General features: G+C 41.1%; 1 protein-coding gene across 5 annotated transcripts in view; it reads left to right on the plus strand.

Moving 5' to 3' along the window:
- si:ch211-26b3.4 (connector enhancer of kinase suppressor of ras 2) overlaps positions 1–24,682 on the plus strand; it is a 54,653-nt gene that overhangs the window by 11,779 nt on the left and 18,192 nt on the right. For all 5 annotated transcript variants that reach the window (XM_061288645.1, XM_061288655.1, XM_061288675.1 and 2 more), the window contains exons 2-8: positions 449–612; positions 5,869–6,071; positions 6,519–6,606; positions 8,677–8,718; positions 15,245–15,364; positions 20,122–20,181; positions 20,285–20,353. In XM_061288645.1, the coding sequence (XP_061144629.1) occupies positions 449–612; positions 5,869–6,071; positions 6,519–6,606; positions 8,677–8,718; positions 15,245–15,364; positions 20,122–20,181; positions 20,285–20,353 (746 nt within the window). The remainder of the gene's footprint in view (positions 1–448; positions 613–5,868; positions 6,072–6,518; positions 6,607–8,676; positions 8,719–15,244; positions 15,365–20,121; positions 20,182–20,284; positions 20,354–24,682) is intronic.

Genomic DNA, 24,682 nt, shown 5'->3' on the forward strand with positions numbered 1-24,682 from the left:
GTTCTCATTTTCTATTGGGCTTGTTCATTAGGTCTGTGGAGAGCTTTTTGCTGCCTTTTTTTTTTTTATCCATAGCCTGAAGCTCTTAACTGATCAATAATATCCCAGACCGCCACATCTATATGCTGCATGGCAGATCAAAAGCCAATACGTTGCTTGCGTCTCTTGGGGTGTACTGTGTGTTTGACACAATTTCAATTGGGAAATGTGCCAGCCTTGCAAAAGCACAAAATAACCATTGCACAGAAATTAGAGGTATCAAAGGAACGTCCAATCCCAGCTAGCAATACCAGCAAACCTTTGGTGTTATTAATAAAAGGAACATTGGATGTTCTCACTGAGTCTTTATTGATTTCTTTGTTTTTTACAATCACCCAAAAATGTCATAATAGTTTGTCAACTATGATGCAATTTTGATGCATGTGTTTATTGTCCTATTTTCTCTTAGGTCTGGATGACTGTCTCCAGCAGTACGTGAAGAGTTTCGAGAGGGAGCAAATGGGCGGGGAGCAGCTTCTGCACATCACTCATCAGGAGCTGGAGGAGTTGGGGGTTACGAGGATAGGACATCAGGAGCTCATCCTAGAAGCGGTTGATCTCCTCTGCGCCCTGGTCAGTTACTCTCCTCACCTTGAAACTGGTTTTCCATATCGGAAAGGCCCTGAGTTGTCACTTTTCCATGACAGTTTTTGGGGGTTCATGGGGTTATGATGAAAGCGATTTTCTGAGCTTCCTCCAGGGTGTTTCTAAAATGCAGGCTGACTGGGGCCATGACCTCATTTGATTGGCTGGCAGGTCTTGCGTACTGTATATACTGTATTTTATACTTCATGGCCGGCTGGCTGTATCCCGCTAGCTTAAAGGGTATTGAATTTTCTTTAATTTATGTTCGTATTTTGAATTACAGCAAAAGAACAGTGGCCCAAACTCCCAACTACTGAAATTTTATGGCAGAACTCCGCACACCACAAGTGTGCCCTGTACAATGGAGGCTTTCACAGTTTAGATGATGTTGCCCCAATTGATGGAAATGCAACAAAGCCCAGGCCGGACCAAGTGAAGCCGTTGTGTTGTCGTGTTGGGCCGTTCTGGAATGGAAAAGAAGCTTCTGTCCTGTACGTGCACAGGGAGGTTGCAATTTATGTTGCATACAACTCACTTTTCTGGGCACATTTTAACTTCTCTTAACTTCTTATTGTAGAGTTGTTTAGCCTCACCACCTTCTGAAGTCTGGGTACACAAATGCCTATATGGGATGTCGCTTCAGGCCCCTCTTAACCGAATATGCTTGGGTGTATGTAGAGTGATTTTTCTGAAAATGACTGGACCAACAATTACATATCCGGTTGAACCTGTTCAATATTTATGACGCAAATCCATCCTGGATGTGTCTGGTCAACACTGAGTTTGGCCAAGTCGTGGACTCCTTAAGTGGGAAACAATCTAAAGCCCTCACTACTAGACACAAACAGAAGAGGCGAGTGTTGAGTGCTTGTATTTGTCTCCCAAGTCATTCACAAAAGTAAAACTAATAGAGGTGCAACCCTAGTTGCGCTGTTCCGCGCCAAGCTGAATGTTCTGGCGTAACAAGGATGTGTCCTTTGACATGCGCCCAGCGCATCATATAATGGTTGCAGAAAGTCATCTAAACTCTCCGCCTGCTCAGACCACATCTAAGTCTGGCACAGTTGGTAATGTGATTTTGGTAAATTTGATCAGGGCACAGGCAGACATCTGAAGGCATGTGGTGGATGTCATTGTATTTCATGCATAATTATGACAACAGCAGCACCTGCAATGATAATAATAATAGTTTTGTGTTTTTATTTTTGTATTTAAATGAGCAGCACGATAGTTTACTGGTTAGCACGTCCACCTCACAATTCAGAGGCGCTGGCCTCCCTGTGTGGAGTTTGCATGTTCTCCCCGTGCCTGTGTGGGTTTCTTCCGGGTACTCCGGTTTCCTCCTAATTTTTCCGAAGACATGCATGGTAGGTGAATTGAGCAATCTAAGTTGTACTTCGGTGTGAGCGCGTGCCTGAATGGTTGTTTGTCTCTGTGTGCCCTGCGATTGGCTCGCAACCAGTTCAGGGTGTATCCCGTCTACCGTCTAAAGACCGCTGGGATAGGCTCACGTGAGGATAAAGCGCTTAGGAAAATGGATGGGTGGATGATATGATTATTGTAATTTTAAAGTCATCCCACTGGCTGACACAACTGCGAGTAGGGCCACACAAACAATTGGTGGTAGAGATGAGGTCATACACTCTAAGTTGCCAGCGGTTATCATCAGATCATTCTGTATATAATGAGGGTACCTGTTTACATTGGTCACACAAGAATTGCTGTGTTCTTTTCCACACAGAGGTATTTCCATGCGAGACTGACAATGCACTGGAATTGAGAGGAGCTGCTCTGATTTGCAGTGAATCCAGTCAGTTGTGTATATGCACACAGCAGCACAAATTACCAACATCCAGTTGATGCTAAATTTTTAGATTTTGGAGCCGATCACCGACCACCAATGTGATCAAAAGATGGACTTGATTTACTGTACAGCTGACACTCGCTATTTGTGGAAGATTGGCACCAAAACTTGATGTCCGTTCAAATGCATTGGAAAAAAAAAGATATTTAAACCCTAAACCCGGAGCGTGAATTACGAACTAGCCTATGTCCACATTGAAAAAGAAGAAAAAGAAAGTGAAGTTGGAGTGCTTGCTCTTGCCAGCTGGACACTCGTCGCTCGCGGCTATCAAACGGTAGAGACTTGTGCCATATCATACAGTTATGGCACGGTTCTAAAAACAACAATTTGATTTCCTGATGGTGTTGCGGTGATGTTAGTAGCTATGTACTATGTAAAGGCAATAAAAACTGGGATATAGGAAGCCAAAATATTCAAAAAACAGGTAGAGGTCATATCGTCATGTGGCCTAAATTCAAAATCAAACCCAACTAAGGTTATTGCATTGATGTTCGTTCCCAATACCCACATACGGGATGGGATTATTTTCCTCATCCTGTTTTTGTTTGTATATTCGCTCTGAAATGGTTAACTCATTTTAGGCCTGTTTTTGTATATCTTGACAGCCAGCCTGTGTGGTGGCCCTGCTCCGGATTAGAGAATTAGGGGGAATTAGGTGCTACCCTCCAAGAGAGAGAATGAGAAAGAGAAGACAGGAGGTGTGAGAGGGGAAGTGAAATAGAGAGAGTATGTGGAAAAAAATACACGATGCACCTTATCTCTCAAGCACACACTGCTGGATTAGCCGACGTTGTTTGCATGTGTGCGTATGCGCGTGTGTGTGCAGACGCATGTGTACATGCTTGTGACTGTTAATCAGCCTCTTTTGCCATTTAAAGTTTACAACACGGGAATAAGTGGCACATGGTGACATTCATTATACGTCCTGGGACAGGACAAACCAATTCATTCTCAAAATGTCTCATGTCTCAGTACAGCCTCATGTCTCGGTAGCAAACAGCCAGTTCTATATCAGGGTAGGGCAATTTAAATGATGGAGGGGCCCCAATTTTGTATTAGTGCTACTGAGGGGCCACAAAGAACCACACAACTCCTAATCAGATACATGACAAAAATTGTAAATTGGGACATATAGCAAAATGTATACCTCTGCCACAATGCCATTATAAACATTATTTTTGGAAATGTTATAAAATGCCATGAATTTACTTTTAGAATGCACTTGGTTATGACACTCTCCCAGCTGATTCCGTTCTCTCCCTTTGTGGTGTCCTTCAAGTCTTTGCTTTTAGCAACATTTCTGTTTATTGGTCCACATTATCTTTCATTGTAGCTTTTTTTGTTTTTTACTTGAAGGCACCTTATTTTCATAAACTGTGATTCAGCAGTCCTCAAAGACCGTTTTTGTTCATAGACAATAATGAATTCCTACAGTTCCCTTTTCCTAACGAATTTGCATACAATAGTTTAGTTATCGGTAGAACTGTGGCGCATATTGCCTGACTTTCATTTGAATCTTGGGTTCACATTTCGACTCAGGCCCTTCTTGTATGTTTCCTCTGTGCTTGCCTGTTTTTTTTTGGTTCCGTGTACTCCTGTTTCCTCCTACATGAAAACACAACATTTCCTGCAAGTATGAATGTGCATGTGAATGGTTGTTTGGTTTGCTAGTGATCTTAACTTTTTATTTATTAATTTTAATTATTTTTATTTATCGACCGTTTATTTTGCTCACTACTATTTAGATGATTTTACCAACATTTAGTGGCTATTATTCATTTTTGGGAAATATGGAAATGCTGCATCAATATGTACAACTTTTGAGAACGCTGCGTAAACGTACCATTAGATGTTTCGGAGAAAGACAAAAAAGTTGCGAGGCCCAATTTTCACATCATAAACGAAGTTTGATTGTGATTATTTGTGTCTGGGAACGATTGAGATTTCAGCATAGAAGAGCTTTTACCTCACACCGCTGCTATGGCAACCGGATCGACATGAAGGTAGTGGAGGCCTGCTCTAATGTCATTGTCCTTGTACTGTATTGATTGACACACAGCCTCATATGCAAGCTTAAATTATTCCTTTTAGTACACACACAGATGCAAACACACACAAATTCGTACCCCATAAACCGTGATCAGATTATTATTCCCCCCCCCCCCCCCTTGTCATTTGTACACTCAAGTGCCATACTGAATCACTGGGGGAACCTAATTGTAGCATGTGCAAATAGGAGTTTCAGGTTCACATGTACAGTACATCACATGCCCATACATTAGATCAGAAAGAACATACTGTAATTTATGCATGGCCTAGTTTCGCCAAGATGCGTAGCTCTCTGTTCATCTTGTTTTTTTGTCTCTCTAGCTTCTCTAATTTGGTCTCTCACTCCTCTCGCCATTGTAGTCGCTGCTGTCGTGACTGTACTAAATAGAACTTGAGGCAGAGAGGAATAGAGTCTAGATCTGTGTATGTGTGCGCGTGCAGTCGTCGTGTCAGCAGAAATAAGCCTCTTTCCGGCAAGATATTTCCAGAGGTGCCGTGGTTGGCTATGCACAATGTAGCTCAGTGGGTCTGAGTGTTTCTTTTGAAGGGTCACAGGGTTGAGCAGTAATGATCTGTGTAACGGTGTAGTCCAGAGAGTTTTTTCATAAAAGATGCAATGTGAATACACGGTAGAATGGTTGAATATACACAACCGATAAATAGACATCATTTTCCTATTTACATTGGCACTGCGAAAGAGGTATACATTTCTCAATATGTTAGATTATTGTAGTTAAAGTGCAACACAGTGAATTATTGGTTTGAATGTTTGCCTCATGGTTGCAGTTATTTTTTTAACCTCAAACAACAAAGTATGATCGTTAAGGGAGAACCAAATTTGCCCTGACCGTGGATTGGCCTGGCGGCTGTATGCTATAATAATGCAAAGAAAGAAAGAAATTAGAAATAAAGAGTGTTGATACTTTTGAGGCTGTTGCTTTCATTCATGTATTCATCCACAGGTTCATTATAATTCATTATAAATATGGTTAAATATAGTTGCAAAACAAACTTTACAGGTTGCCAATGTGCTGTGGTTGAATCTCACTCATACCTGAAATATTGCATATTGGTTTTTAAAGCTTACATGGCATTTTCACGTCTGCAATGTTATGGTGCCTTTCATCTGTGATTCAAATTCCCAGTGCCGCAAAATAGGTCCCAGCAAAATTAGTGATTGATATTTGGCCACGTATGTAAACTAGTTGCCGATAATTCAGTCCGGTTTAACCATGTTGTGGTGGGCTTTAGGGTCAGTTACACACTGGCGTAAGAAAATGCCCCGTTTTCTCTACTTGTCAGTTAAAAAAGGAATCTCATTTTTCTTCCAGAACTACGGCCTAGAGACAGAAAACCTCCGGACTCTGTCACATAAGTTGAATGCTTCAGCCAAGAACCTTCAGAACTTCATCCTGGGAAGGCGAAGGGGAGGACACTATGATGGAAGAGCTTCCCGAAGGCTACCCAATGATTTCCTCACCTCAGTGGTGGATTTGATTGGTGCGGCAAAAAACCTGCTAGCCTGGCTTGACAGGTAGGAACTACATACACAATTTAATTTGGACAGTGATTTTATTTTATGTTCATCTTTTTTGCCCAGGAAAACAGTGACATTTGTTAAATTAACTCAAATAAGTATACACGCATAAGCTAAAACACCTGCGCAATCTATATATAAAGACGAGCTGAATGAGAAGCTGCATAAGAAGTAATTAGGCATTACAGTGAAATGGTGTTTGGCAGTAACAGAGTCAAAAGGGTCCAATATACACGTACAGTACACACACACGCACGCACGCTCGCACGCACACACACACACACAGCATGATTTGTATTGATTCTATCGATACTTGGATTGATCTGCACAGCACTACTGCAGACCTTAAGAAGTTGAGGGAATACGTAATATGACAAAAATGTGTTTAACTTGTGTTACTTTGTTCAGAATGTTACACCATACTGTTCTTGTCCTTTATTCCAGGTCTCCGTTTGCCAGTGTGACAGAGTATTCATTACTGAAGAACAATATTGTGCAGCTCTGCCTCGAATTAACTACCATTGTACAGCAGGTAACATGTGCGCTTAGGGTCAAATTACTGCTACAAATTACTGTTGGCGGGGGCGATCTACGAGAAAAATCTTTATCTATTTACATCTTATATTTATTTATACACAAAATTACTTGAAACACACACTGCAAGTGGCGTACACTGGAGAGGGGACTACGTAGTAAATGCCCAGTGTACAATTTGGGGTATCAGTGTCTTGCTCAAGAACGCCACTGCAGTTTTGCCCAGGCCACTTAACGGTCTTGTTATACCGAAACAGCAATTCTCAAAGTGTGGGCTCCTACTGAATTCAGTGTTCAGGTGCATCATGTTACAGTGAATTCGTTTTTTTCACTCCACTACAGAACATTTTTTATTTGCAGTTCAGTTGTATTTAAGTTAAAGTTAAAGTCCCAATGATCGTCACACACACATCTGGGTGTGGTGAAATTTGTCCTCTGCATTTAACCCATCCCCATGTGATTTTGATCCATCCCCTGGGGGAGAGGGGAGCGGTGAGCAGCAGCGGTGCCGCGCTCGGGAATCATTTGGTGATCCAACCCCCCCAATTCCAACCCTTAATGCTGAGTGCTAAGCAGGGAGGCAATGGGTCCCATTTTTATCGTCTTTGGTATGACCCGGCTGGGGTTTGAACCCACAACCTTCCAGCCTCAGGGCGGACACTCTACCACTAGGCCACTGAAGTTTAATGTTGTTTTTAAATATATTTGTGTACAATTTGTATTTACCTTATGTGCAATACTTGTTAATCAAATCACTATTTATGTATTTATTTTAAATCTATATTTGAGCGCAAAGATAATGTTTGATGACTAACACTGTTGCTACAACATTGTACTGATCAGCCAGCACAGGTATACGCATAAATTTCCCAAATTTAGCTAACTAAATCTTTTTTTTTGCCATCTAAAGCAGTGTTTCCCAACCAGTGTCAATCGTGAGAATTGAACGGAATTGGCCCTTGAATTTATATTGAACTAACAGAAATTGTATTTTTCTTTATCTACCTATGCCAATGACATGTATAGAGAAAAAACAAATACCGTATCTATTGGATGGCACAAAGTGTATAATTGACAGGAGTGTCCACTTTTTGTGACATTCTTCTATGGTGGTATGCGATGAGAACTTTCTTTAACGTAAAATATGTGCCTTGCTTTGCTCAATAGCGCTTAGGATTCACTTCCCTCCAAAAATGGCCTAACAAAACTAAAGACCAATTGACCTAGCTCAGGTCTACACTAGATCCCGTTTTTGTAGATTTGACTATGAGTGGAACATCTGCCAAGGGCTGTTTGCAGCTGATGGGATAAGAGTGCTCTATCACAACTGCTCCCAGCAGTTTCATTGATTGACTGTCAACCACAATCCTCAGCTTCACTTAAATGCCTTTATGGACAATGAACAACTCGTTTCTCATACTTTCATTTCCTGTCCTCCCTCTGCTCTCTGTAGTGCCTCCATGTAGATTACCTACATTTCTACTTTTGCCCCTTTTCTGTGAGTGATTGCTACTGGAGCAATCGTATTGACTGTAACTGCTTTATTGGACCCTTTCCATGGTCTGTATTTACTTTAAGATCCAGTTTGGAGTCAGTGCCCACAGTTAGTCCTGGAGCCTTACAGATAACACCCAAACGGTCTAACAAGGGCCAGAGTAGGGAAACACCACAATGGTCCAAATGGACTCATGGTTGCCAGAATGCAGCAAGACACACAATGAGGGTAAAACAGCCTGTACTAATGGATCAAGCAGATGTATTGTCTATTACTGTGTGCATCTGGTGGGCTCAGTTGGCTGCTTTCCAATAAATAGATTACCAAGTCACAGTCGTTAAATAACAATCTGTCAGGTTCACGTGTTGATAGGTTTCTAAAATCTGAGTAAACTGCTCCCTGTCTTATTAACTCATATGCATAATCATTGCTTCTTTTAATAGAAATGCTGACTTTTAGTGAAATAGCATCGTCCTACCAATCGGCCCTCTCGTTACTCCCAAATGTATTTTTTACAAAAGGAGACTCTCAGAGCAGAAGTTGACAGCAATATTTGTTCTGCTCTTTTCACAGGACTGCACTGTGTATGAGACAGAGAATAAGATTCTTCATGTGGTAAGTTTCTTCTCCATCTGTCTATGGAAATCTGATCATTTGAAGTGTGAGCCCTCTAAGCAAATACACATAAAATCAGCTATGCTTGCATTGAATATAGCATGATAAACTTGTTAATGATACAAATATACAAACAGCAAACACATTATTCATACAGTACTTGCAAACTTTGGGGTTTTCTTCATAGGTCCCTATTTCAGGTAGTTTAAAGAAGGCAGCCGTAATATTAGAAACAGGAGCATGCATTGTAGTTCAAAACTCCTGTATATTGACCTACTGTAATAATAATCATGACTAATGCTCTATGCATACAAAGGTTGTTCTCTTTTTAAGGGCAGGTCTTTTTTTGTAAACTCTTATCTTGGATAATGTTATGCACTGTACCTATTGTTGTGTTTGATGAATGTACGTACCGTATTTTCCGCACTATTAGGCGCACCTAAAAACTTACATTTTACTAAAAAAAACGCAGTGCGCCTTATAATGCAGAGCGCCTTATATATGGATCAATTGATGAATTTGTTGATCCATACTTGTTGTACACAGTGCTCTGCCAAAATGTTTCAGTACGTTTTAGTACGACTAGTAAATTACAAGGTCGCATCGCTTCCCAACATTACGGCAACTGTAATCAGGGGGCGCGAGGCTATTTCATTTCAAAATAGGCTGCTCCGTTAATGTTTCGAGTGAATTTACGGATTGATATGGAAGGGAAACATAGGTAAGCAGTACCAATGTGTTAGATCGAACTTTAGTCAGTTCCGATCATTTTATAGGAGATCGTTTGAGAAACGCGATTGTTACACTTTGCTGAGGCTCATGGGAGATTGCGAGCTGAGGCTCATGGGAATTTGCGGATGGCTAATGCTATAACGGTAGCTGCTATACGCACCAGGCTATTTCATGTCAAAATAGGCTGCTTCGTTAATGTTTCGAGCAAATCTACGGATCGATATGGAAGGGAAACATAGGTAAGTAGTACCAATGCGTTAGCTCGAACTTTAGTCAGTTCCGATCATTTTACAGGAGATCGTTTGAGAAACGCGATTGTTTACACTTTGTTGAGGCTCATGGGAGATTGCGAGCTGAGGTTCATGGGAATTTGCGGATGGCTAATGCTATAACGATAGCTGCTATACGCACCAGGCTATTTCATGTCAAAATAGGCTGCTCCGGTAATGTTTCGATCAAATCTACGGATCGATATGGAAGGGAAACATAGGTAAGTAGTACCAATGCGTTAGATCGAACTTTAGTCTGTTCCGATCATTTTAGAGGAGATCGTTTGAGAAACGCGATTGTTTACAGAGGGCTCGTTGGTTATTGGCTAGTGGATGCATACCGCAACCCTAGTCAACCTCGGTTTGTTGCAGTATAGCTTCTATTTTATGCGTCTTATAATCCGGTGCGCCTTATATATGGACAAAGTTTTAAAATGGGCCGTTCATTGAAGGTGCGCCTTATAATCCGGTGCGCCTAATAGTGCGGAAAATATGGTATGTCTGTAGGCACGTGTGTGTTGTGTACCAAACTTGTGCACTGTCTGATGTGGGCTGACAGTTGAATTTGGACACTTTCATACCATTTCATATCATTCAAGGTCAGGTTGAGGAAACCAAGTAAAAGGCTGTCAATTATGGATAGACCTACCCTTAAAAATGTGATTATTAAATTATATTGTGCCCATATTGGTTAGCACCACCGCATCACAGTTAAGAGGTTGTGGATTCGATTCCACCTCCGGCCTTCCCTGTGTGGAGCTTGCATGTTCTCCCTTGTGCCTGCATGGGTTTTCTCTGGGAATTCCGGTTTCTTCCCACATTCCCAAAACATGCGCGGTGGGCCAATTGAGCACTCCAAATTGCTCGTAGGTGTGAGTGCGGATGGTTGTTCATCTCTGTGTGCTCTGCTGGCAACCGGTTCAGGTGTCCCCCGCCTACTGCCCGATGACAGCTGGGATAGGCTCCTGCACGCCTGCGACCCCTGTGGGGACAAGTGGTATGGATAATGGATGGGTAGAATTGTATTGGGTGGAAGTTTCTGATGTGGTTCAATGTATTACCTCACACGATTTTTGCTTACGAACCCATGTAATTTATTGTAACTCTTTTGTAACAAAGTTGTAACAGAGATGTTAGAGACACACACACACGCACGCACACACACACACACACATGCACACCCACTTGTGTCAGACTAAAGGCTACGTGTGACTCTCGGTTGTGTGTGGGAGGTTGGACGTGTGAATTTGGAGCAAGCATAACAATATTAAAAGGAGGTGTTTTTAGACGCTGTTTGCTTGCTTGCTGATACTTATTACTAGTAATTAAATAAAGTGGAGGTGAAGTGACACGTTCCACTAAGCTGGTCACATGACATAAACCTGTAAAAAAACAAACACACACGTGATAGAAATACTACCGTAATTTTCGGACTGAAAGTCGCTCCGGAATGTAGGTCGCTTTAGCCATAAAATGCACAATAACGTGAAAAAAACCCATATATAAGTCGCTCCGGAGCACAAGTCGCATTTTGGGGGGAAATTTATTCGACAAAATCCAACACCAAGAACAGACATGAACGAGCAACAACAGGCTAAACGATAGGTATGCTAACGTGACATAAACACAAACGAAGAGCTGAGAACGGGCCTGATTCAGAGTTATTAAAAAAAAAACATTACATAAATAACACGTTTATAAAACCATCTGTGTCACTCCAATTCATTAAATCCATCAATCGTCCTTTGTCAATAATGGGTGCGCGCCGCTGACGGCGCTTGCACTTCAAAATATTCCACAGGCCCATATAACGATATATAAATTAGATATAAAATAACTATTGTATAAGCAATAATATTATCAAACCATCTGTGCACTCTAAATCATTAAATCCATCGATCAAATTCCTCGTCCTTTGTCAACAACACCGCGCGTGCGCCCTGACGTCAGCCTCGTCATAATTCCCCAGATCTAGTATATAACTGTATTGTAGCGTTAACAAAGTACAAGGAAAGACGTGGGTTTGGTAAACGGCTCTTTATTTCACAAAACAAACTTCCAGGCGTGTGGCAGCGTGGACTTCCAACCACGGAGATGGAAGAGAGATCCATAGAATAAAACCGGGCGTGCGTAAAAGCCATGACCGAGCCCCATCCACCGTCCCCGGACAGCCACCCGGCCGAGCGCCGGCCCCCGACTTCTATCCACGGAGGTGAAAGAGAGCTCTGTAGAGTAGGACTGGGCGTGTGTAAAAGCCATAATAGTTTTTCAAACCTTCTGTGTCACTCCAAATCCTTAAATCCTTCAAACTCTTCGTCCTCCATGTCACTTAGAAACAAAGCCGCTAATGATGGCGGTAGTACGTGGGGCCCTTCGTCATCTTCGTCATCCCGTGATCAATCTTTGTCCTTTTTGTAAACAACCTTGCTACATCGCGGTTCGTTTATCGCGGTTTCACCTTTTTTTTTTTTTTTGGAAAATGTTTGAAAAAAAAACACATATAAATCGCTCCTTATTATAAGTCGCCCCCCCACCCAAACTATGAAAAAACCTCGACTTAGAGTCCGAAAATTACGGTAAATAGGAATAGAAATCAATCAAGATTACGATTACAAATATAGAGCTCCTGGTGTCACTATTGTCCGTTCAAAACTTTCCATTCAGGCAGTATTTAAAATGGAGGCATACTAATAGAGTTTTGGAACAATGTTCTGTGTTGACCATTTTAACAGTGGCACATGTGACCTCACTGTAAAAGACCAAAAACAACAAAGTTAGTGACCCTAGATAATGGGCCACTTCACAACATTCAAATTATCAATCTGTTTTTGTAATCATGGCAATGAGCTAATTGTTCTTAAAGTGCCTTCAATCACAAGATGGCATTCCAACTGAGCAGCTTTCCGTGATGCGCAATGCGTTATATCTGATATCACAATTTCTCAAAAATGTTCCCAAGACCTTGTTGAATAGAGTCAAGGCATTTGTGAAGGCATCCCTGATCTTGTGTTAACTATATGAAAGCTAGTAACAAAAAAAAAAAACTTTCCGGTGCTTTTGGTCAAATACTCACTCCCACAGTCCAGACAGCTCAACTCTGTTGATAATGTACTTTTTGACACAATCAGCCCATTTTTTTATCCTGTGGGTGGCTATTGGGTCACTGACCAGGGAAATTAACCATGCAGAATCACAGCAGTCACATGTAACATACTATCAATGCATTTTAGCATTCACGCTGGTCTTATAACGAAATAAGAATAAATTAACAAGTACACAATCTTTCAACTCACATCTGTATTGATGAATGAGGATGTTTAGCAAAGATTGCTGCATTTTTGCCATATTTTATAAAAACTCACACAGTGTGTGTGTATGTTTGTGTGTGCAGTTGTGTGCCCGGACCTCATTGTCTTTTCAGCCTACCCATCTTAATTTGCTGCTCCTTTTGTTCACTTGCCTTTGTGAGTAGCGACGGGCAACTCGTGGTCAACATTGCATACTCAGTAACACTTTACCTGGATATGCTGGATGTCTCCCAGCTTTTGAATTTCAGTCTGAAAATGTCATGTAATTTCCATTTTTATAAAACATATTTGTACGATATTTGTTGATTTCCAAATTGATCAACCATATTTTGAGTTTTTAGTGTCAAAACAATCAAATCTTCAATGTAAAGTGTATGAGCTACAAATGGAAGTGATTCAGTATGCGATAGTGAGCTTCCGGCATGTGGTTCACTCTGGTCAGCTCTAGTGTCGTGGGACTTGTACGTTTGTCAGCTTCTGCTCAATAATGCAAAACACCCTGCTACTTTGCTCTGCTCTAGACGACAGCCTGCAGCAATCAGATGGACAGAGATATTGTGTGTGCATGGGGGGGGGGGGCATGTGTGTGTCTATGTTTTTGTGTGTGAGCGAGAGCGTAGTGCACGGGTTTGTGTGCCTGATGGAGCGTGAAGTGTGTATAAGTGTATGTGTTTTTATGTGCGTTCATGCATAAGGATGAGCACTATTACATAACGCCGTCCTAGTTGTGTGTTTCCCCCCTCTAACTCCCCTTCATTTCTGCACTGGACCTGCACTTCTTACCTATTGTCCTCCCTGCTTCTCTCTTCTAGCTCTGCCAATCCTTTTTTTGTTCATAAGTTATTGCAGCAAAGCAAATACTAGTCCTGTATACACTGGTGGCGCTGTATGCTTGATGCAAGTAGGAAAGGGGTAAGAGAATGAGAGGGGGAGGTTTGAAGCATGAAGCCAGATTCTAATCCATTTGGCAGTGTACTATGTCTGGCTTTCTGTTTTACTGCTCTTAAATCTCACGCCAGCCAACTACATAAGTGAATTTCTCCCTAATCTGTGCTCTGATTGTCCAGAGGCATGTCAGACCAAGGCTGGGTGTGTCAGTAGAAGAGAAGTAGCATCTCGACTCTGGTGACTTGCCTTTTTGTGTCTTGTTCCGTGTTAATCCCAGGTCAGAACTGTTAGTCCGATGATCAGACAGAAGGACAAGTAGAGCCGTGACCTCATTGCAGCTTGGAGATGGAGGCTATTTTTGGCTCTATAATGATAAGTTTGCGTTCTTACACGTTTTTGCTTTATTCCCAAATCGAGATTTAAAGTTCCCTCTGAACATTCGTAGCTCAGATAGTGTAGAGAAAACTTTCAGAACATTTTACATTTGACTCATGCAAAATAGGGTGCGACTCACTCGGATATAGCCAAAGTTAGCCAGAGCATGACAATAAATTGTCTCCACCTTTTTTTTCCGTTACACTGAGCGATTCAGATGATCAGATATCAAACGTGTATGAGTGGTTGAGCGCCTGTGCATGTGTGTATCTGGGTGTGTTTAAAAGCGGCTCTCTTCCTTTCCAGACCTATAATCCTGTAATTGCCCATTAAGATTGAGATCAGATTATTTTATGGATGGTTTATCAGTGTGTGCACCATAAGGCATCATGCCACACCACTTGATGTGAATAACAGTAATGTGAGATTTTTTTTCTCTCTGTTGGTTCCTGGCATATGTGTTTGCATGTGTGCAATTTTGGAATTAAGTTTATAAGGAATGATAACCGCATGTGTTAATTAAAGTGAAATAGCTGACCAATTGCTGGTAAAAAGTGAGTAAGCGAGTGTAATTTTTTTTGAGGGATACACTGTGGTCACTGTGTTTAAGAATGTATTGTTGGGGTGGATTTTTTTTATGTAAACCATCAGCCTGGTAATAATTATAATCAGTATTAATTTGATTGCATATCAGAAATTGTCATTAGTGTAACTTGGGTCGGCTGGTACGACTGATGTGTTACTCAGCGTGTGACAAGAATCATTCTGGTATGCCTGTGGACAGACAAGAAGTCAAAGTGGTGAAAAGCGGTGGTGATGTGCAACAATCTTAACAATTGAGTTTGCTTTTACGTGTTCCAGCAAAGTCACAATTGTATCCATCTTCGATATAAAGCAATCTCAATAACTTCAACCCTCTGTCATTCTCTCCTCCTTCTCTCCCACGACCTCCAGTGTAAGACTTTAGCAGGGATATGCGACCACATCATCTCTCTGTCATCGGACTCTCTGGTCTCTCAGTCAGCCCATCTGGAGGTTGTCCACCTGACAAGCATCATGCCCAGTGAAGGCTTGGTAAAGAAAAACACACACACACGGATGATTATGGCTTCAAGCCCATCAAAGACACGTCTATCCATCGTCATTGACATTTCACCTCACATTTGTTCTTTCATGATAATTGTAAATTTGGAGCCGCTAAGTGGATACCAACCATATTTTCATTTATTTTCACATCCGGTACGTGTATATTGGCTCATGTAAAAATGTGTACATTTCAGATATAAATACGGTATGAAAATTCTTAAACAGTCAACATCTTCCAAAACTCTGATAACAGTTTTGAGATGAATTTATTATTCAAAGGTGATTGTTGAGTTGAACAACAGTAACTAAAAGGGGAAAGCAACCACCAAATTTTCTTAATACCGTAATTTTCGGACTATAAGTCGCACCGGAGTATAAGTCGCACCAGCCATAAAATGCCCAAAAAAGTGAAAAAAACATATATAAGTCGCTCCGGAGTATAAGTCGCATTTTGGGGGGCAATTTATCCAACACCAAGAACAGTCATGAACGAGCAACAACAGACTAAACGATAGGTATGCTAACGTGACATAAACACAAACTGAGAGCTGAGAACGGCCCTGACGTAAACCTTAGAGTTATTCAAAAAACTATTACATAATAGATTGAAATGCCCGATTTCAATCCACGGAAGTGAAAGAGAGCTTCGTTGAGTGACGCGCGACGTCGCGCTGCTGACGTCAGCAGCGCGACATCGCGTCAGCAGCGCGACATCGCGTCAGCAGCGCGGCGGTTGTTTACATAAAGGACAAAGATCGACTCGACGGAGCTCTCTTTCACTTCCGTGAATTGAAGTCGGGGGCCGGCGCTCGGCCGGGTGGCTGTCCAGGGACGGTGGATGGGGCTCGGACAATGATTTACGCACGCCCGGTCCTACTCTACCGAGCTGTCTTTCACCTCCGTGGATGGAAGTCCACGCCGCCACACGCCTGTAGGTTTGTTTTGTTAAATAAAGAGCCGTTTACCAAACCCACGTCTTTCCTTGAACTTTGTTAAGGCACCGCGACGCTGCGTCAGCAGCGCGGCGGTTGTTTACATAAAGGACAAAGATTGACTCGACGAGCTGCTGCTGACGCGACGTCGCGCTGCTGTCGTCACTTGAAATCCAAATTACAGTAATCCCATGCTACATTGCGGTTCGTTTATCGCGGTTTCACTTTTTATTTTTATTTTTTAACATTTTTGAAAAGAACAACATATATAAGTCGCTCCTGAGTATAAGTCGCCCCCCCACCCAAACTATGAAAAGAAATGCGATTTATAGTCCGAAAATTACGGTAATCAATAATATATTCTGTGCAGCCAAACTAGTCGAAACACAGTGTTATGATTAATGTTTTGGTTGTGGAATATGAATTTTGCCACTTTCTGTCAAGAAAAAATGAAGTTACAATTGCCAAGTCTCAGGGCACAACCAATCGCGGCTAACCAGTTTTCAGATCCTGAGCCGTGATTGGTTGTGACCCAGCAACTGTAATATCCTCTTCAGTTGATAGTAAGTGGCAAAATGGCTCCCCCTGAGATGGATGAAAATGACTGGATTACACTGATTAACTCGTACTCCACAAACGCAATATTAATCGGAAGACTAGTGGGGGCAGACACAAAATATTGCAAACAAAATTTGGGGCTTAACTTCTCCTTTAAAGGAATATGCCTGGTGTGGGATAAATTTAGATAATCAGAAACCATGTATTTGTAGTTTATGATGCTCTCACGGGCTCTCTTTTTGAAATGACAATAAAGACCACATGGTAGATGGGAAACACTGTCGATATTGACAAAGGATATGTAGTCAGGCCTCAGAAAACAAGGCAGACAAAGAGCTCGATCTTTGTAGGTATTATTTCTATGTCATGTCAGCATTGTAAAAAAGAGAGAATGTTGCATTTTGTCTACTCTGACAAAATTCCAACAACTTAGCTGCTTCCGCTGCCCCTAAGAGTCGAATACCCTTTTTATTTCAATCGAAACGATTGTAGATGGGAGCATGTAGTCCTAATGAAGCACCGATAAGCACTGAAGGAAGCAAATGAAACTACTTGACTACTGAGTAGCGAGCTGAAGACATTGGTATAAATATTGACGGTGCAACCGGTGCAGCACACCGGGGTCCAGATGGTGTTAGGGGCCGATGGAAAACAACTGTTCAGAATTCCCACATACTTTTTTTTTTTTTTTTAATTGAATAGCTCAGGACAGATCAGTCACACTGAGTGGCTGGTATGGGAAGACGAAATGATAAATTGTCCAAACACGTGTCTCGATGAGCTAACATGTAGCGCGCAAAAAAAGAAAGGGCAAAAAGTAGCAAGATGAGGTTAACACTAAAATGGCTTAGGTCCGCTTGTTTTTTCTAATCAAAGTCAGGGGAAAAGGATGTCCTGCTGGAGTTGAGCAATAACTTAAATAACTCCGTCACTGAAGCGGCATTGAGCCGACTGTTGCGTTCTGCTTCTTCGGGCGGTCAAAAGACTTTCCCGCCACTGCAGTCTCAAAGGATGAATTCGACCAATTCGACTGTGCCCACCTGTGGACCTTTTTTTAAAGACTATTCTCTCCAGACAGCGAGGACTCTATGATGTCAATGCAAAACGTTTGTGTACTGAAGGCCATTCCCCAGAGCCAAAAAACAAGAAAACAGACTCGTAAATTACTTTGCTGAGCACACAACCCGTGAGATGAGTTTGTAATGTGTGATTACAGCTTCCACCGGAATATTTTTGGGTGATATTCACTAAAAATATTACAGTATTGAAATTAGAGGCCCTGCAAAAATATGTGATGACAATAGGAGTTCTCTTGATTGCCGTGTGCTTGAATTTAGAGCACGGGTCTGGGCACTTTTTTTTTTTTGCTCCCGGGCCTATCACCATGACGTAATGTGCCTCCGGTTGAAGAATACATGTACAACATAGTATGTCTTCCGAAACCATAACTGCATAACATAAAATATAAAATACACAGTACTGACCCCCGTGAAGACAAGCGGTATGGAAGTTGGATGAATGGATGTATACGAGTGCCATTTATTTATTTATTTATTTATTTATTTATTTATTTATTTATTTATTTATTTATTTATTTATTTATTTATTTATTTATTTATTTATTTATTTATTTATTTATTTATTTATTCATTCATTCATTCATTCTTTCTTTCTTTCTTTCTTTCTTTCTTTCTTTCTTTCTTTCTTTCTTTCTTTCTTTCTTTCTTTCTTTCTTTCTTTCTTTCTTTCTTTCTTTCTTTCTTTCTTTCTTTCTTTCTTTCTTTCTCTCTTTCTTACTTTCTTTCTTTCTTTCTTTCTCTCTTTCTTACTTTCTTTCTCTCTTTCTTACTTTCTTTCTTTCTTTCTTTCTTTCTTTCTTTCTTTCTTTCTTTCTTTCTTTCTTTCTTTCTTTCTTTCCTTCTTTCTTTCTTTCTTTCTTTCTTTCTTTCTTTCTTTCTTTCTTTCTTTCTTTCTTTCTTTCTTTCTTTCTTTCTGAGGAGACTAATTGGTGAAACATTTTCAGTGGTAAAGCTTACCATTCTTGTTTGATGTATAAATTGGGTAACCTGACCCAGAGGCGTAGCCAGGAATTTTTCCAGTAGGGGCGCACGCCCACAGGAAAAAAAAACGAACATCACCCACGCCGTTCGCTGATCGCTAAAACAACATCCGGGTCCGGGTGGCAAACGGTGAATGAATAACATCGCGCACATAGAATAGCGCAAGCACATTCGCGCAAGATTGAAAGAAAAAAACGGCATGAAAATGAAGAATCGAAAAAGCTCGATTTTCTTCAACCGGGGCGCAGGGAGTCCTAACCGGGGCGCCGCCCCGGCTCGCCCCGGCTTGGCTACGCCTCTGACCTGACCGCTCTGTGTCTCAGTTTTCATATTTTGTGTTTCATAATATGCCACACATTTTCAATGGGAAATATATCTGGACTGTTAGTATGCCAGTCCATTATTCCACCCTGTTGTAACACGTGCAGATCATGGTTTAGCATCGTCACCACTTAAAAAACATCACGTGGATGGCAGCATATATTGCTCCAAAACCTGTGTGTGACTTTAAGCTTCAATGGTGCTTTTACAGATGTACAAGTCTCCCATGCCTTGGACACTAATACACCACCCCATCACAGATGCTGGCTTCGGAGCCATCATAGTCCGGCTGTTTTATTTTTGTGTTTTGTCCTGGAGAACACAACACCGATGATTTCTGTTCTTATTTACATTTTCCATAAGGTCTCAACTTTGTTGAAATAAAATTTTGTAGACCCGATATACTGAACACAACCTTTGGAAGGACAACACAGCTAAGACAGTTTGTTCACTAATGGCTCAGGGAAAAATGCTTTGTAATGGATGTAATTTATTACTTTGAAGGCTTATTGGACAGATATTTATAGTCAAGGCAGTGAAGCAGTCCTTCAAGAAAAACGGTAATGAGTCAGAAGGACTTGTATTATTGGCATTGGGACTGGGTCAAACTTTGAGATTTGAATGTTTCTTTTTTCTTTTCAAGCAAGTCCGAGATAAATGGATGACAATTTAAAGGAGATCCCAAAATAGGTGACAGGAAGCGTGAAACAAATGCAAATCAAATCCAGTTGGGACAAAGTCCAAAGACAAGACAGTAGAAAAAGACCATTATGGAAAAAGACACACAAAAGCAAATGAAGTTCTATCGACAGACGAGAAATTACTGTAGTGCGTCTTGCTTTGACAATTACCCTCGGTCTTTCTTGTCTTTCAGGGGATGTACATCAAATCTACATATGATGGACTTCATGTAATAACTGGGACAACAGAGAATGCAAGTTTGATAGACACTCAAACACATCGTATATTCTCATTTGATTTATTAGGACTATTCAACCTAAATTAGATTCCCTTGCCTATAATTTCTTCTTTTGCAGTCTCCAGCAGATCAGTGCAAAAAGATTCATGCTGGTGATGAAGTCATCCAAGTAAACCATCAGACAGTGGTAAGTGTCCGATTTAATCCACGTCCTTGAAACGCTCAAGAAAATGAAAATGTTTCTCCCGGTGAATTCATACTCAACACGTTTTTGTTACCATGGCACTTGGTGCACTCATCTTTTAGCAATGGAGGCTAAATTAGTTTTGCAACATCAGATTTTTGGATACATTCTTTAAAACGTTTATTCACACCAGTCTGATTTTAGGTCGTCTTTGGAATGTGTTTCCATTGGGGACTCATGTTGCTCTTTCACAACTGAATCTGCATCCATTTTAAATGGTTGTTACTCTGTGAAAGCCTGTGACATTGTAATATGTTGTCAACTCTTCTACAATAGATCTGTTTAATGATTTTGTTGATATTTCTAGAGAGGATGGACTTTTTTTTTTCAAATCTAGTCTCTGTGTTGTGCCGTCTTGCTGGCACGCTCCTCTCTAATGCTTTCCTTTAGCTTCTGGTGTTTTCCATAATTCTTGTGAGGGAGCTACAAACTACAACTCCACCTGACTTTCCCCCAGGTGGTGGTGCGTACCGCTCCCTGCCGGGCGCTTAGTTCCAACCGCTCGTTTCTCTCTCTTGGAGACCCTCATCTCTCTGATCCCTCACCCCGGGGGGTGGAGATAAGCACATGGAAGAGGAGCAGGTCAGGGGAAGAACGTGATGAGGCAGTCAGGGCATACTGGTGTGAGGCAAAGCTCGGACGTATAGAAAGGAGGAGGTAAAGAGGAACTCGAAGAAACAAGGTGGAAAGGACACAGAGGGGGAGGAAAGTGACAGGACAGTTATGAGAGGAACAGAGAGCAATTAAGAAAAGATGACCACTGATTATTTTGACACAATGTTCTTTATGTGTACGAAGGTGGGTTTTAATGAGGCACACATTCCATTTCATGATAGGGCTTTTTTGTATAGAATGGCCCATACATTCATGATCGTTGTTGTGTGAAACCTGCTTCAAGAAAAGACCGCTGGTTTTGTTTATCAGGTCAGATTTAGAAGTTGCTCCCAAACCAAAATGATTGTTTGAAGAGGCAACATAATTATGTGTTGGTAATCGCATTTGGGAAAATAATGAAGACTCCTGGGATTAGAAAAAACACCCCAGCAGCAATATTTGTGATGCTGTTATCCTGGTGAGTCTCTCCTTGTTATCCATCTGTTCTGTGCAAATTTGCAAAGTGAACATTTTCTAACTGGCCTGGTTAACATGCTTTGTGTATTTTTGGAGTGTCTATGTGGTTGCTGTCTAAGATTTATAGACAGGTGAGGTTTAGCTCCCAGGAGATGTGAGCGAATGAAGCACATGAGCAGAAATTTGGACTAATCATGTTTGCGAAGTTACTTGTCAAAAGGTTTTAGACAGATTGAACAAAAATACAATACTGTGTAAGATTCGGGACGGCCATTTGTTATTTCCGTCTGTTTTTTAATCCAGTTAGCAACTACAAAGAAGAAATGTGTTATTATTATTATTATTATTATTATTATTATCCATCTATCCATCCATTCATCCATTTTCTGTACTGCTTTGTCCCCACGGGCGTGCTGGTGCCTATCCCAGCAGTCATCGTGGAGTAGGCGGGGGACACCCTGAATTGGTTGCCAGCCAATCGCAGGGCATACAGAGACAAACAACCATCCACACTAACACCTAAGGGCAATTTGGAGTGCTCAATTGGCCTACCAAGCATGTTTTTGGGATGTGGGAGGAAACCGGAGTGCTCTGAGAAAACCCACACGGGCACGGGGAGAACATGCAAAGTCCACACAGGGAGGGTCGGAGGTGCAATCGAATCGGCACCCTCCTAACTGTGAGGTGGACGTGCTAACCAACGAGCCGCCCTATTATTATTATTGTTCTTTTTTTTATGAATTAGAAGTATTCCTGTTTATCTAAATGTGACAGTGACGTATAGTGACAGGAAGAACCGACGGACAATGTCACATGCACAGCCAACTATGTCCTCCAAAAGGGGAGATGTTGCAGTTTACCTGCCAATGTCATGGACGGTCCCCAGCGAGTCTAATTTTTGTTTCTGCAATTTCAAGCACGGTGTACCCATCCGTACTGCGCCACCAACCATCCTCATTTTGATGCAAATGAGTGATCCCGGGAGGATTTAACGGAAAAACAGTATTTCCATCCCACAAGGGCGCACAAAGGCACATTTACGTCCAATTCTTACATTGCTACATCTAGCAAAATACCAAAAAGGAAAAAAACTTCACTCATGCATGGATTAAACTTCGCTTTGCCCTAGACTGGCGCTTGGAACAAAAATAGGACCCTTTTTCTTTATGTTAACACTCATGACTTTAACAATTGTTAACATCGTTAAAGCATTTCAAACCAACTAGCAAGCAAAGTGTCCATTTTTACTATTAGTTGGGGATTGTAATCTTTCATACTGTTTTGTTGTCAGTGTCTGTGCAATGGCATTGGTACATATACTAAAGCGACCGGTCATTCAAATGAGTGGAAGCTCAGCTCCGCCTCAGACAGATCATCCAATCATTATGAAGAAATCAAGGATCCCGGGTCAGCCCACCGGCCCATAGACCCCCAGAGACACCGAGCGTCCGATGCAGTGTAGGATGAACCGCAGCATTTATCTAATGATCGTCCAGTTTTGCGCAGTGGAACAACCCACTCTACAAAGCAGCAAGCCGACTGTGTAAAAGCACCAGTCATTCAGAACAAAAGATTCATGTGTTCTAGCGTGTATTTAGTCAATAAAATGTACAGATAGCAGTACATATTTCACCACTTTTATTTTTTGTTAGCTAAAACTGAACTCTTTCAGTCTCAGAGCAGTTTCCACTGCATCAAGCATGCGCAGCATAAATTGCCGAAGCAAATATTTCTGTGATCCTGATGCGCTTTCTTGGTCATATGCTCCCGTTCGCACATAAGTATGTTTTTTTCTGCGCACCTTTCTAACACACCCAGCTTTTAACCTGGGAATTTGTGTGCAAGCCACCAAAGGGGTGACTCATTGACGTTGGAGGCTGCTCTAAATCACGGAGCATGGAGTTTTTCTTGGACTTGTCACAGAACTCTGTTTGATAAACAGAGCATGCATGAACATATTTTATCGTAGTTGATATACATGTCATTGCCAGTGGGACCTGCCCAATACTCCATCGAATACACTACACTTGGAAAGAGTCTGTATGAAATAAATTCAACAAATTTAATTCAAATTCTGTGCTTATGACTGAATGCATACCCTGCATGTGTGGAGGTCCATCCATACTTTTTTATAGATAATCGTTGCCCACCCTTTGTTATGCAATAGACTGGGAAATGTAATTTAACATATAAAATAAAATTCATATCCAACTCACCATCGTGCCGAACTCCAAGCCACAAGCAAAATATGTTTGATGCGGAAAAGCTCCTCGCAAAGGTCAGCTGGTGGCGATATTTTCACCACTTAATATGAAATGTGATCACGTTGGCATAATGTGATAAGGATATTAGATCGGGTAGGCAGTTGCTGAGCCAGGTGTGTGATGCCGTCGCCGGGCAGTTGCCGGGCAGTTAAATGAATCAAAATGTGCTTGTGATCAATGCTGGATGAACTTTTTGTCAAAATTTTCATTAGCTTCTCATTTAGCTACATGAATAGCCGTTCTGGAACAGCTCTCAGTACAGCACAGTGTGTTTATGCCTCACAACAAATGACAATGCTTTGATATATACTTTATGTTAATAGAGTCTCTGATACTGTCGATCAAAGGTGATCATAGTTATGTTTGGCAAAATGTATATTTTTAAATACAGTTCTTGTTTGATTTGTGTTTCGCTGAATCGCATTATAACACATTTTGTACATGCAAAGTTTGGGAAAAGTATTCCAATGAAGTAAGCAGAAATGCCACTACAGGCACAAAGGAGTCAGCCATTTAATGATCACATTATACTGTACCAAAAATACACAATCTCCAAGTCCAAAGATAAAGCTTGTCATATTTATAAATTGCTTCACGATTTTAGCGACTCATAAACCAGATCTGTGGTCAAGCTAGCAACAAGCATGTAATCAATTTGTGATGAATTCTTAAGGTACAAATCTTAATCAATCCAGCAATGTGTGGACAAGACCCCTTCATTTTAGGCAATTCTATGCTTCCAATCTTTTGAATATTTTACTGAAGTCCCCATAGATCAATAAATTTACTGAAGGACAATATTTGGACGATCTTGACAACTTTGACCTCAACCTCGTTTTTTGTCCACTAGAACTAGAAAGAAATAATTTAATTATATTCAGAACAATTTAATTAGATTAATTCCTGTTCTACTCAGGTGGTTCTTCATTTAATTTTT

This window comes from Syngnathus typhle, linkage group LG1, assembly GCF_033458585.1.
Source record: "Syngnathus typhle isolate RoL2023-S1 ecotype Sweden linkage group LG1, RoL_Styp_1.0, whole genome shotgun sequence".
Taxonomy (NCBI): Eukaryota; Metazoa; Chordata; class Actinopteri; order Syngnathiformes; family Syngnathidae; genus Syngnathus; species Syngnathus typhle.